This window comes from Podarcis cretensis (assembly GCF_951804945.1).
Source record: "Podarcis cretensis genome assembly, chromosome: 3".
NCBI lineage: Eukaryota > Metazoa > Chordata > Lepidosauria > Squamata > Lacertidae > Podarcis > Podarcis cretensis.
In genome coordinates this window covers 58,306,645-58,321,450 of record NC_137172.1, presented here as the reverse complement: position 1 = coordinate 58,321,450, position 14,806 = coordinate 58,306,645, and the positions used below count along the sequence as shown (strand labels likewise).

Genomic DNA, 14,806 nt, shown 5'->3' with positions numbered 1-14,806 from the left:
GGGGGTATTCAAGGGTACGCAGTACAGACACCCAAAGGTTCAAAGTGTGACACTTACTGTAGCAACATGGTGAGTGCTGGCACCTTTTTTTCTTTTAAAAAAGCACTGAATGTAGTCAACATGCATTACAAACTCCACTGGAGAAAACTGTGGTGGGGGAGGGGATTTTAGAGCAGGCAAGGTTTGATAGGAAAAGTGTTTTGCAACTCCACCCCAACTGCATTGCCACTTCCTTTCACCCTGACTGGGCAACTGTGACATGGTGTGTGTAATAAGTAGTTTGGGATGGAGCCCAGGCATGCCATTTGCCCTTGAGTTACTGACTCTCAGCCTTTAGAATACTAGTGGTCTTTTACATAGAAGACCAAATAATTCTTTAAAGAAATATAAAGCACAAATCATAATTGGTAATCATATCTTGTTCTGAAACTGCCTAGAAAACACACAAGGAATTTTGATAATCTGGGGGTATTAGAATATCTGTGTTACTGCTAATTATGATTCTGTTGCATACTGATTCAACAAACTGTGCATTGGTCATACTTCAGTGGCAAATTAAGTCTCTTATGAAAATTTTCTGAAATGCAACTGAATTACGTGAAGAAATCCTTAATGTAGAATCCACTTGCTTACAAAGATTTATGTCTCACATTAGTATTAAAGCTAAACAACTAGTTTGTAATTTATGCAGTAGTTTGAGTGTATTTTCCATTTCTTAAAAAGCAGGGGAAAGTTTGGCAAAAAAAAAGCAGCATGCAGAATAGAAGAATTTGGCTCTTTGGTGGAAAAAACCCCAATGGTTTTGGTTTGGGATAAATTAAGTGGATTTAAACCTCTTAGTTTTTGCACACATATAGTGGTTTTAAAATAATCTATAGCACAGCATTTGCAATTATGGCTAACCTCATATTAACTTTTTTTGGGGCTGAACTGTTACAAAATCAGTGTGGTTTCTAGAATATCCTCCCAAATCCAGCTGTTTCAAAGTAGTAATGTTGATAACCATGAATTGCTTCCCCAGCCATGGGCTCTTATTTACAAAATTATAGCATCTGGATGTCTCCTAGGATTTCCTATTTTCATTATTTTGCTGGTGGATATTTGTTTATACCAAGAATAGGAATCATGCATCCCTTACACATACCAAATAACATTATAGTTTCAGTTCCTTGACTAGTTTCGGGCATGAACTGCAAGTGTGCTCTGCCGCTCTAAGACAGCCTTGCTGAGCTCTGGCAAAGCCCATACATACCTGGGTGCTAGAGACCATGCAGTACGCAGGCTGTGCAAAAGCCCTGCTCTGCAGCTGTCCTAGCGGCTCTGACAAGTCCATTGGAATCTTCCCTTTCAGATTTCTTTCAAATGTGTCATATGGCTCACAGTGTCTTGTGAAGAAGACTGTAAGATTTATTTTGAAAGGTGACCTTTTAAAAAGAAATGGCTAAAATAATCAGTACACTACTAAGTGCTGATTGAAAAACAACTACAAACCCTACAGGGAAATGCCAGTCATTTATTACTTTGCCCCCAAAGATTACTGTTGTATTTCACCAAGCTTGTGTTCTACTACTCCATCACCCTAATCATGTGGCAACCCTATGCATTTGTTATCGTGAATATGCCACATGACACAGTGGAAACTAAGGAAAACAGAAGGGCAGATGAGGCAGGGATAGTGAGCCTGTGGCCCCCCAGAAATTGGAGAAGTACATGCCATGCTGGCAGGGGATAGAAGGAATTACGACAGTACAGTGGTACCTCTGGTTACGTACTTAATTCGTTCCAAAGGTCCATTCTTAACCTGAAACTGTTCTTAACCTGAAGCACCACTTTAGCTAATGAAGCCTTCCGCTGCCGCTGTGCCACTGCAGCACGATTTCTGTTCTCATCCTGAAGCAAATTTCTTAACCTGAGGTACTATTTCTGGGTTAGCGGAGTCTGTAACCTGAAGCGTATGTAACCTGAGGTACCACTGTATGCCTCTGAATGCAAGCTGCAGGGAATCACAAATAGGGAGAGTGCTAATGTGTCCATGCCTTCCTTACAGGCTTCCCATAGAGATCTGGATGGCCACTGTGAGAACAGGATGCTGGACTAGATTGGCCTTTGGACTGATCCTGCAGGGCTCTTATTATGTACTTATGCACTACCAGGCCAGGATAGCACAGATTGCAGGATAGCACAATTAACACAGATGTTTGATTTGAGAAGTGTCAGTTTCTACTTCAGCTCTCATGCAAACGTAGTTTAATATTTAGGATAGTACAGTCTTAATTGATGGATAGAATCTTGAAAAGGAGTGCTGCATAGCAGTAATTTCACTGGCTTTTTCTGCATTCTCAAAAACTGAATTGAATATAATATCTATGACAGCATTGATGATTTGGAACTTCGCCTTTGAGAAATAATTATTTGAACTGAAATAGGCAAGGCTATAAATCAGCAGAAAAGAGATAAGACACCTGGCCTTGACAGATAACTTCAAAACTGTTCAAAACCCTGGAAGATTATAGCAAGCTATATTTACATAATGGTCTGATTTTGAGGCATGGCTAGGTAAAAGGGTGTGTATGATACGAAATAAAAGGGAACCTTATTGTCTCTGGCTGAAGGAAGAGAACAATATTCATCCCTCCTCCAACAGGTCTTTTGTACTATCATTATGGCATTAGATGAAAAATATTACGGATAGGGGGTTGCTCCAAATTCAGGTGGTACATGATCTGATGGCCAAGCCACACATTACAGGATGTAGCAAAAAGGAGTGCAAGAGCATGCACATTTCTGCTCAGCAGCAAGTAATAATAATGATTACATGATACAATCTCACAATATGTGAGGGAGCCTGATTAATTGATTGAAAAGCTTGGGGATGTTATCACCGAAGAATCATTTTGACTTGTAAAAATGCTAATTGTGACTAGAAAAATGGTGTCTTGTCTAGATGGCCTAGAGTTCCTCATTTCCAATTCAATAATGTACTACTTTAATTGTGAAGACTTGCAACAGAGGTCGCCAACATGCAGCTGTGTTTGCTAGTAGCTCCTATGGTGCCTGCAAAAATCTCAGTAAATTGCCCGTAAAAAAAAAAATCAGAGTGTACAAAAAGACTGTCTAGCTCAGCATCTCCTACACTGAATGCAGCCCCTTAAATATGCCCACATTTCATTGGGTTCCCAGATAGGACACCCACCTTCACATCTATTCTGAACAGAGGAAAGGTGTAAAGAACTGCTGTAGGTGTTTTTTTCCATTGACAAGGCAGCCATGAGGAAGCATGCCTGCACTATTTTGTGGCCTTGTGTTTTCCTTGTCTTTGAAATGTGGCAACCATTTTGTGGTATATCTTTGTGGTATATCATGACAGTCACTTTGTAACAGGTATGCACAACCCTTTTTTTCAAAATTTCAAACATGCCCATTGGTCCCTAAAGCTTGATGGCCCCTTATTTACAGCAATGCTTGCTGTGTCATATAAATGAAATAAAGTTTTCTATGATTTTGGAGTTATACACTAACTTCTAGATCAAGAATATGAAACAACCATGGTGAATCCACAATTTTAACCAACCCTTCACTTATATGCGGAGGTCTGGGCAGAAATCTCTAAAATTCCGTTTGCGTTGTGAGAGAAGCATCAATTAGTGTCAATGGAAATTTCTCTACCAATGCAGACAGCAGATCTTTTGGTGGTGGATGGAGAGGGAATTTTATTTGGCCATAGCAGGGGCAAAAGCATTAAAATCTCCCTTCCCTCCATACATAAGCTCTGACTACTAGGAGCCAAGACAATTTCAGCCTCCAATTATTATTTTTAGGGGGTTGGAGCCCTTCAATGTTCAGAGGAAGTCTTGTGTTGTTGCATTGGGCTCTCCTGATTGTCTGGTGCCTTTGCCGCCATAGTCCCAATCTTATTCAAGTCCAGGCAATGGCTGTTTACTGTTAAAATAGAAATATGTGATGTTAAATAAATTTGTCTAATGTGGCATGTTGTTTGCTCATCTGCTTGGAATAGTAAAGGCAGACAGTGAAGTATTCTAAAAATATTTACCCCTGAAAAATCTCTCCACAACTCATTCTGGAAATAACATTCTAGAATCATAGAATAGAATCATAGAATCATAGAGTTGGAAGAGACCACAAGGGCCATCGAGTCTAACCCCCTGCCAAGCAGGAAACACCATCAGAGCACTCCTGACATATGGTTGTCAAGCCTCTGCTTAAAGACCTCCAAAGAAGGAGACTCCACCACACTCCTTGGCAGTAAATTCCACTGTCGAACAGCTCTTACTGTCAGGAAGTTCTTCCTAATGTTTAGGTGGAATCTTCTTTCTTGTAGTTTGGAACCATTGCTCCATGCCCGCTTCTCTGGAGCAGCAGAAAACAACCTTTCTCCCTCCTCTATGTGACATCCTTTTATGTATTTGAACATGGCTATCATATCACCCCTTAACCTCCTCTTCTCCAGGCTAAACATGCCCAGCTCCCTTAGCCGTTCTTCATAAGGCATCATTTCCAGGCCTTTGACCATTTTGGTTGCCCTCCTCTGGACACGTTCCAGTTTGTCAGTGTCCTTCTTGAACTGTGGTGCCCAGAACTGGACACAGTACTCCAGGTGAGGTCTGACCAGAGCAGAATACAGTGGCACTATTACTTCCCTTGATCTAGATGCTATACTCCTATTGATGCAGCCCAGAATTGCATTGGCTTTTTTAGCTGCCGCGTCACACTGTTGGCTCATGTCAAGTTTGTGGTCAACCAAGACTCCTAGATCCTTTTCACATGTACTGCTCTCAAGCCAGGTGTCACCCATCTTGTATTTGTGCCTCTCATTTTTTTTGCCCAAGTGCAATACTTTACATTTCTCCCTGTTAAAATTCATCTTGTTTGTTTTGGCCAGTTCTCTAATCTGTCAAGGTCGTTTTGAAGTGTGATCCTGTCCTCTGGGGTGTTAGCCACCCCTCCCAGTTTGGTGTCATCTGCAAATTTGATCAGGATGCCCTTGAGTCCATCATCCAAGTTGTTGATAAAGATGTTGAATAAGACCGGGCCCAAGACAGAACCCTGTGGCACTCCACTAGTCACTCTTCTCCAGGATGAAGAGGAACCATTAATGAGCACCCTTTGGGTTCGGTCAGTCAGCCAGTTACAAATCCACTGAGTGGTATCATAGTCAAGTCCGCATTTTACCAGCTTCTTTACAAGAATATCATGGGGCACCTTGTCAAATGCCTTGCTGAAATCAAGGTAGGCTACATCCACTGCGTTCCCTTCATCTACCAGGCTTGTAATTCTGTCAAAAAACGAGATCAGGTTAGTCTGACATGACTTATTTTTCAGAAATCCATGCTGACTATTGGTGATCACAGCATTCCTTTCTAGGTGCTCACAGACTATTTGCTTAATGATCTGCTCCAGAATCTTCCCTGGTATTGTCAGACTGACTGGGCGGTAATTATTTGGGTCCTCTCTTTTCCCCTTTTTGAAAATAGGGACAACATTTGCCCTCCTCCAGTCTGCCGGGACTTCGCCTGTTCTCCAGGAATTCTCAAAGATGACTGCCAGTGGTTCTGAGATCACATCTGCCAGTTCTTTTAATACTCTTGGATGCAGTTCATCTGGCCCTGGAAACTTGAATACATCTAAACTAGCCAAGTATTCTTGTACTATCTCCTTAGTTATTCTGGGCTGTGTTTCCTCTGCTGAATCATTTATCGGAGAAGACTGAGGCAAAGAAGGCATTGAGCAGTTCAGCCCTTTCTGTGTCCCCTGTTTGCATTTCACCATCTTCTCCTCTGAGTGACCCCACTGTTTCTTTGTTCTTCCTTTTGCTACGAACATACCCATAAAAGCCTTTTTTGTTGCTTTTAACCTCTCTAGCAAGCCTGAGTTCATTCTGTGCTTTAGTTTTTCTGACTTTGTGTCTACACGTGCTGGCTAGTTGTTTGAATTCCTCTTTGGTGGTTTCCCCCCTTTTCCATTTTTTGTACACATCCTTTTTTAATCTTAACTCAGTTAAAAGTTCTTTAGATAGCCACCCTGGCTTCTTTAGGCACCTTCCATGTTTCCATCTCATTGGTATTGCCTGAAGTTGTGCTTTTACTATCTCCCTCTTAACAAACTCCCAGCCATCATGAACTCCCTTTCCTTTTAGTATTACTGTCCATGGGATCTCACCCAGCACTTCCCTAAGTTTTATGAAGTCGGCTTTCTTAAAGTCAAGAAATTGAGTCCTAGTATGCTTGGCTGCTCCTTTCCGCTGTATAGTAAACTTTAGAAGAGCATGATCACTCGCGCCTAATGATCCTTCCACTTCTACCCCACTAACCAGGTCATCAACATTGGTTAGGACCAGATCTAAAATGGCTGTTGCTCTTGTTGCTTCTCCCACTTTCTGGACAACGAAGTTGTCTGCAAGGCCAGTGAGGAATCTGTTTGACCTTATGCTCTTGGCTGAGTTTGACATCCAACAAATATCCGGGTAATTGAAGTCCCCCATTACTACTATCTCCCTTCCTTTTGCATGCTTGGCCATCTGTTCCAGGAAGGCATCATCTATGTCCTCCGTTTGGCTTGGGGATCTATAGTAAACTCCCACAGTGAGGTCACTGTTATTCTTCTCTCCCTTAATTTTGACCCAAATGCTCTCACTTTGGCTTTGAGGTTCTAAATCTTGGATCTCTTCACAGGTATACACATCCCTGACATATAACGCCACTCCTCCTCCTTTCTTGTCTGGTCTGTTTCTCTGAAATAGATTGTATCCCTCCATTATTACATTCCAATCGTGGGACTTATCCCACCAGGTTTCAGTGATGCCTATTATGTCATATTTAGTTTGCTGTACCAAGAGCTCAAGCTCATCTTGTTTATTTCCCATGCTTTGCACATTAGTGTACAGACATTGAAGTCCATTAATCATTCCCCCGTGTCTCTTATTTAAGGATTTTTTCCTCCCACCACTAGGTCTGCGTGCTGTTTGCTCCATTTGGTCTATGACATTTGGATGATCATCTTCATCAATTGATAGACTCCTACCTTCAGGAGCACTGTCTCCCTTCCCCACATTAGTCAGTTTAAAGCCCTCCTGATGAGGTTTCTGAGATTTTTGGCAAAAACATTCCTCCCAACCGTTGTGAGGTGCAGCCCATCGCTTGCCAGAAGTCCATCTTCAAGAAACTGCAGTCCGTGATCTAAGAATCCAAACCGTTCCTGTTTACAGCATTTGCGAAGCCAGCTGTTCACTTCTGCATGCAAATAATTTCATTTCACTTGAAATCATATCCCACACACACTACAAAGCCTCAGCTAACAATTATGTATCAGAACCATACACATTCCTTTACAAAAAAGAAAAAGAAACATAGGCCACATAAAAAGCAACAAGTATCTTGCCATATCTACCAAGAGATGATCCACGTATGACAGAATGAAGTAGATAGCTGAGGAAGTACAGTATAAGCTTGAACTGTACTACTTCATATTGCAGGCGTGGGGTGTAATCTTTTTGAATACTCTGCCATTTAAAAATATATCAATCCTAATTTTTTTGCACAAAGATTGTGGGGTGGTTATATAAGATTACTTTTTTATTGGATATGAGTTATGATTTGTTTTTTAAGAGGTTGTATGATGTTGTGTCAAGTAATTGTTAACCCATATTTCCCCATCATTTTATTTATTGCATAAAGTTAGTGGTTTTAAGAGTACGAGGCCTACTTTAATTGCACAGCCTAAATTTGCTGGTGTATGATTGAAGCATACCCGCAAAACAGTGGCAGTCTGGAAGTGCCTTAATATATCAGAGAGATTGTAGCCCTCTCCATGATCTGCTGCATAACATTGAAGAGATTTTGATCTGAGGGAACATTTAAAAACTGTAGTTTCAGTTCAGTTTGGTGTGGTGCAGTCCAGAATGCTACTGGATCAGTCTATGCACCTTCTTTTGCACAACTTGTATAAAGCAGAAGTTTTAAAATACTGAATCTTGCTTACAGTTGTGCTTTGTTAGATTTCTAGAGAGAACTTTTACCAGCCTTTGAATTGTATATTCACACCACTTCTGCTGGGCCTGTTAGTCTAATTATTAAGATTATTGCATGGCTACTTTTAACAAAGCATCATCACTAAGCTGGTTGGCTCTTTTTGAGTGTATATATAGCAAAGGAATGGATCCAGGCTTGGTCATGCTTAGAATAGACTCATTGAAATCAATGGGACTTAGTCGTGGTTAACAAGACTTGTCTATTTCAATGGGTCTGTTACAATCATGAATAGGCTTGGCTCCAACCCAAAAATATTACAGGGAACATTGGCCTGTTTTTGTTTTTTTATATCAGCTATCTCTTTTCAAAATGATTGTATTAAAAATGACTGCATCTAAGCAGCAGAGAGATTATTTTTGAGATGTTAACAGAAAACATTGAAATTTAGGATTGCAAAAATGTTCTAAGGTTACAGAAGCATACTCACCATAGGATGGACGTTATAGTGCATGACTGCAGTTCATCCTTCATACATTGAAATCTCGCCCCCCACCCCTGAAATTTCATTAGAGATAATGGAATCTGTTGGTCTTGTATCTTTATATGGCTAGTTACAGATAGCTAGAAACATAATAGAGTGAATTGAGTGCATTTTTAAAAATTGAAATATACTTTAGAAGTCATGATGATGGAGTTCCAGGGCCTGGTATCTCCTATATGAAATTAACATTTCTAGGAAAAACTGCATCAAGAGATAGCATTTGAGAGGTGGGCCACTTTGAAAGATGAAGGATCTTATGTAACCTTCAAAATACAGTGTATGTAATATTTTGGGCAATTATCCTTTCGCTGCATTATTATCCTTTCACTGCTGTTATTATTAGGTTTTTTCCTTGTGTTAATGTGTGTGTGTGTGTGTATCCCCCAGCCTGCTTCTTATTTGCATCCCATTGCCCCCCCCCCAAATGGTTATATTTATGGCATATTTAATATAATCTATAAAGGGTCTCTGTTAAGACATGCAAAATACAGGTTTGAAAGCTGGCTTTATTAACAAGCAGCAGCTGCCATTCAATTCACATATCTGTCTTTTTTTCTATGCACCTTTTTTAGTGGGTTAAGTTACTTACAGATTTCAGTTGAAAAAGACTGCATACATCAAACTCCTAGATATTGTCAGATGTTTTTACTATAGGTTTGATTAACCATGTCTCAGATTAGAACTAGTATGCGATCAGAGGCTAGTATAGTAGAGATGTAGGACCCGTGGTGTCCAGATGTTATTGGACTTCCAGCTCCCATCATCTCTAACCATTTGCCATGCTGGCTGGGTGATAGGAGTCCTAGATCTTCTGGAGGGTATGAACACAAAGCATTTCCTATTTATTATGTGTGATACCTGATGGTTGTCATAGTCAGAACTGACCTACTGAAATGGACTTAAATCTTTTGATTTCACTGGATATGATTACTCCGAGTATGATTGAGTTAGATATCACCCTGAATTTATAAATTGCTTCATCACTGAAAAAAAGCAGTGCATAAGGCAATGCACAATAAACCTCATTAAGAATACAGATACATACTGTTGCCCCAAGCATTGTATGTCTAGTTGCATATATTTTCCATTAAATTATGAACACTTATATAACCCTCGAATGAAATATATACATATGGGATAGAAATGGCTCCTACAAGAAACATCTGGAACAAGGGCTCAGATCCCAGATGTGGCAATAGAGTTATGAGCAGGCCATCCAGCTGACTTGTGCTGGCCTGAGGACCAGAAATTCAATATGCCGGTGCATCTAAATTTTAAGATACAGTCTATTAGGAACCAACCAAACTGTAAGTCATCCCAAATGCTTCAAATAAAAAATGTCAAAAGTCCTAAAAGAAATAATGTCTTGTCATGAATACATTATATATATTTATTATTTACATTAAATATGAAAGTATATTAGGCATATAAATCCCCATAGACAAAGTTTACTATAACCTCAAACTGCAAATGTCCCTTATGCTTTCCAAAACAAATAAAACTGATTCAAGTGTTGAGCTTTAGCCTACCTGTTCTTGAATATCTGCCCAAAATAGCCAATAGTGCAATCCTACACACATCTACTTGGCAGTAGAGTCAATGGGGTTTATACTCCTGGGTAGGAGTATATAGGATTGCAGCCTGAGTCTATGAATACCTTAGAAACAACAGATACAAAACTGTCAAACATATAGGTCCTATGTTATAGGCACTCTTAAATGCTCCAAAGCAAGTTAGATAGTAAAAACATGCTGTCTTATCCTTAGACATGAGATTGATTCATCTGCTTACACTACATCAAAGTTATGTTGACTGTCAACATAATAGCTGAGCAGTGCAACACAGCAGTAAGTCCTACTCTGCAGAGTTGCAGACGACTTGCAACTACATATATTCTATGCCAAGATCATTCTGAAATAGAACAGAGCTTTTTAATACTAGTTTCTATTTCAATACATTGTTTTCTTTTAAAATGTAGGATCATATCACTAGAAAATGATGCCAGTAATTGCCAATGCCAAACTCTGTCACCATTTTGTGTCTGGTGGTCCTGAGTAGTTTTCAGCCATGTCAAGTGGGCCCTGGGGGCAGAAGATTTTAGGAGCCTTTTTTGGGGGGTGGGGGGGGGCTTGCTCATCCATACAATGTCTATTATATGCGTCCAAAACAAGGTTTCTGGTCTAAATTTGTCTAGCCTCAGTTTCAAGCCACTTCAATGTATTGTTCCTTTTTTGCTTCAAGAGAGGCATAATCCATCAATAGTGCACCTTGCATAATATCTGTTACACCATAGAAAACAGTGCCTTTGGACAAGTTGATGTATTTTGAATCGTTGTGTTTGTCAATGAAAGAATAAACATATAGCTATCTTTAATGTTAGCTTCGTTAACACTCAGTACTACCATAGAGAGTTTACTGCCCAAGAACAATCCAGACTATTGACCACTCCAGTGTACTTCTGAGGGACACCATTTGGTTTGCCAGAAAACAATGCAAACAAGAGAACAAGCAAAGAAACCAAGATTGTTGAAATAATGAATAACCCTGATTTCCTACCCCACCCCACCCCTGCCCCTGGCACTGAACTGTGTTCTTTGATCTTTTCTGTTCTGAGTGTTGAAACATCTGCCAAGAAAAAACAACTGTTGCTGAAACACCAAAGTCCCGTTTGTTCCACTCCAGAGATGAAAATGCATTTCTCTCTTTACACAGCAGCTGAGATGCAACATTAAAGCATTAAGGCTCAACAAACCAGTCGCTTTTCCTGCTGTTGATTTTACTAGCCCCTTTGTTGGTGTGAATATTGGATGGAGTTTTACTTCTGTTTTGATTTGTGCTCGCAGAAGCTATTGTTCCATAACCATAAAGCTGATTCCAAATGTCCGTATTTTGCAGTGCTTAATACCTGAGCAGTATGCATGCAACCTTTCCAACATTGATATTTGGCGTTCATTCTTCAGTCTCCTAATGGTGGAGCGAGCTTGAAGCCGCCACTCTCTAGCAATTCCAATGCAGCCAAAATTGCTGTCTCTGCACTACTATTAGCCATGTGGGGGACAGCTATTTTGAGCATATGCAGAGTTGTGGTGGAGGGGCAGGTTAAAGCCTTCATTCCCCAGGTATCCCAATATCAATATCATTGTCTGTGGCACCCAGTGATCCTTTCCATGTTGCCCACTTGATGGCTGATCAGCCTGGCAGTCAGGAAAAGTGCACAAGGGTCCCTGAATCTTGGAGCCCTGAATGAAGAGCAGCTGAGGGATGCATGCAACCCATGGACTGACGATTATCCACACCTATCCTAGGGTACAATCCTGATTCCACATTAGTCAAGCCACACTTTGTCTAGACAAAGAACAAACCCTGTTGTGTATATTGTTGGGAGAGCGCCCTTATTTGCTCATTTCTACTGTAGGGCATACTGACCTTGGCACTGTATTTTTTTGGCAAACAAAATCCTGCAGTAGTGAAGCTTGCTTGACAAGGGCACATGAAATTCTTCTTTTCTTGTATCAGAATCACATTTGTGGTGAAGCACTCCCTACTCAGTAATTAAAGCAAGCAGTATGGTGAATAATGCTCAATATTCTCCTCAACATAACAGTACAAATGAGTTCAAATAACTAAATGCTTCTCAGCAATAATTCAGTCTTCCAAACACTAATTCTTGGCAATTTCTGCAAATTAAACAACTGTGAACGTCTGCAATGCAAATGCTACTGGAGCCGTTATTGCTCTGGAGAAGGCTTAGTGTCTTCCTGGATTTCTACAATGCTAATGCATTTATGTAAAACGTTCCCCTAGACTCACTGCATAGGGTGCTTTTGCAGGCTACGAGGGTAAGCCTCAGGTCAGAATGCCTGTCTTCCCATAACAAAATAAGTTCTCAGGTCAATTCAACCCTTCTTCTATTGATCTTTGCCAGGGGTTTATCTATCAGACACAAATCTCCTTGGGTTTCCTAAATTATGGAAGACCAGATTCATGCCTGAAACTGATAGAGAGATGTGCAACTATTCTAAAGCCACTTCCATATGCTTTGGGATTATTCTCTAATCCTTTCCTTCTGTTCTTAAATTAACCATATAATTTGTACCATATTGGATAAATCCTTTAAGCTATCTCCTCATATTCACCAGCTGTATTTTGTACATAAGACAAAGAAAAGCTCAGTTGCAAAAAAATACTAGTTTCATATAGCAGGTTGCTATTCATACAAGCTAGACTTTGAAATGTGAATGCCGACAAATCCAGATGCATGTTGTGAATGTCTGAAAGTAGGCATTTAACCATCAGTGGTGGAAATCACATTTAAGTGACTGTAAACTTTCACATGGGAACATATTCACAGCATTTGTGTTTAACATCAAACAGGACTTTGGGCAGGAAACTTACATTGAGTATGGTATGTTTTATGCCAGTTTCTTTGCTTGCTTCCGCGAGAATCTAGTTATGTGATCAAGCTATTTTTGAATGGATGTCATTTCTGCTTGGGTAGTCTCATTGGGTGGGCTATGCCCCCAAAGGAGATCTATGTATGTGTGTTTATCAGTTACAGTTTGTGGTGTAGGCATGACTTGATAAGAATACATTTATGGACAACTTTGGTGGGGTGGTTCTCCAAGCTTCAGCTTTAGCTAATATTAGGTACTCCATAGTTCACTGTGAGGTAGATGGGGAGTAGCTTTATCAGAGCAAGTGGTAGTGCAAAATTGCATACGCAGGAGCCTGATCCAGAAAGGGACCACTGGAGGAAGCAAATGGATTTTCAGAAAATTCCACCCCTAATACAGAGTTGTGATTTATGGTCATGGTAACCAATTTGTTACAATTGTATTTGATTGGAGCTGTCATCTCGATGCAGGATGAATGAGAAAAGCTGTCATTCGTTCACCAGTGACAATTTCCTGTAAGTGGAAACTTTTTTTCTACTTTGAAATACTGGCAGCAGAGATTACAACAGTGTCTATACTAAAAAAAAAAGTTGAGGCCTATTAGACTAAGACAGTAGGATATAAGAGACTCGATCTTTACTAGTTTTAACACATGCAGTGGAGCCAATTTTATTCCAGTGGGCCATTGGCTCTCCTTAGTCATGTAATGGTGTTTTAATGCTTGACTACTGTTTCTGTTGTGTTGGTAATTTGTTATTTTCTATTATATTAGTGCATTGATGATATCGTTCACATTTTGCAAGCTGCTCTGTGTAGCTTTTGAAAGAAGCGTCGGGTATAAAATACAACTAACTAAATATGTGGTGGTGACTCTAATGCTTATGCCATCATATTCCACATACACAGTTACAAAAAGCAAGGACTGCATCCTCTGTGGCAAGAGCTGTGGTCGCCTGTCTATTACCTTTCAGGCATGGGTCAGGTAAAACCCTGGGACCAGCCTGAAAGGGAAGAACTGGGGGCTCACTGATCCTTCCTTTCTAGTTGCTGGTTCAGTCCTTTTTTGAATGTGGCACCTTTTTCTGTCACCTTACAGTATGTAGAATTGCAGCTAACAAGGAAAAAATGGGGGCCCATATGGAATGCACTCTCATTCCTTCCTTAGCAGGTGCAGCCAGCAACCTTCCTTTGCAGCCATAGCTTGAATTCAAGCTATGACTGCAAAGGGAAGAAAGGACAAATTGGGAACACATTTCTAATTCTTGCTTTGAAGTGGAATCATCTGATGCCATATGATTGACAGGTGGGCCACAACTCTTGCCACAGAGGATGCAGTCTACCTGTCAAAATGACCCACAAGAGTGTGTGTGTTTTGGATCCATCCCACCAGCCAGATCCAGTTTCTAATCCCTGATCTATGTGATTGCATGTCAGCAGGACATACTGCTTATTATGTGAGAAAGTCGTCCCACTTCCGAGTGGGATGGTGTTGCAGTCAGATCACGTGTCCTCTACACACAGCGGGGGCTGGCGAAGCCCCGTGTCATGGCCCCTGGCAGGTTAATCCAGTCGGCCAGGGGGGCGTGGCTTACCCCTTTTAAACCACTGCACAGCAAGGGGATCTCCCTCTTGTTAGATTGGATGTAGCAATATATTTATCTGGAAGGCTAGAAAAATGGGGCGAGGTTAGTGAATAATGTTTCTCTCCCATTTAATTTCCCAGTGTAAATCCTTCTCCCTCCAGCATTTGTTTGACCTGCTAGGTAGACAAAGAAATACAGATACTGTCTTGTGTCTGTATTGTTCTCCAGCGCAGCAAATAGCAAACAATTGCAGCTCTAGTTCAATTCCTCTCCCTCTATCTGATCTATTTGGGAGCCCCTGAT

At 40.6% G+C, this 14,806-nt stretch overlaps 2 protein-coding genes across 4 annotated transcripts in view; one reads left to right on the top strand and one right to left on the bottom strand.

Annotated features, from left to right (window-relative positions):
- The window catches only part of ESR1 (estrogen receptor 1), a 205,466-nt gene that overhangs the window by 54,871 nt on the left and 135,789 nt on the right, over positions 1-14,806 (top strand). The gene's annotated exons all lie outside the window — the stretch shown is intronic.
- Positions 5,708-14,806, bottom strand: part of LOC307213408 (uncharacterized protein) — a gene marked incomplete at its 3' end in the record, with an annotated part of 117,316 nt that continues 108,217 nt past the window's right edge. Inside the window, exon 2 of the mRNA XM_079971276.1 lies at positions 5,708-7,038. Within this exon, the coding sequence (XP_079827402.1) occupies positions 5,708-6,988 (1,281 nt within the window). The 5' untranslated portion in view covers positions 6,989-7,038. The remainder of the gene's footprint in view (positions 7,039-14,806) is intronic.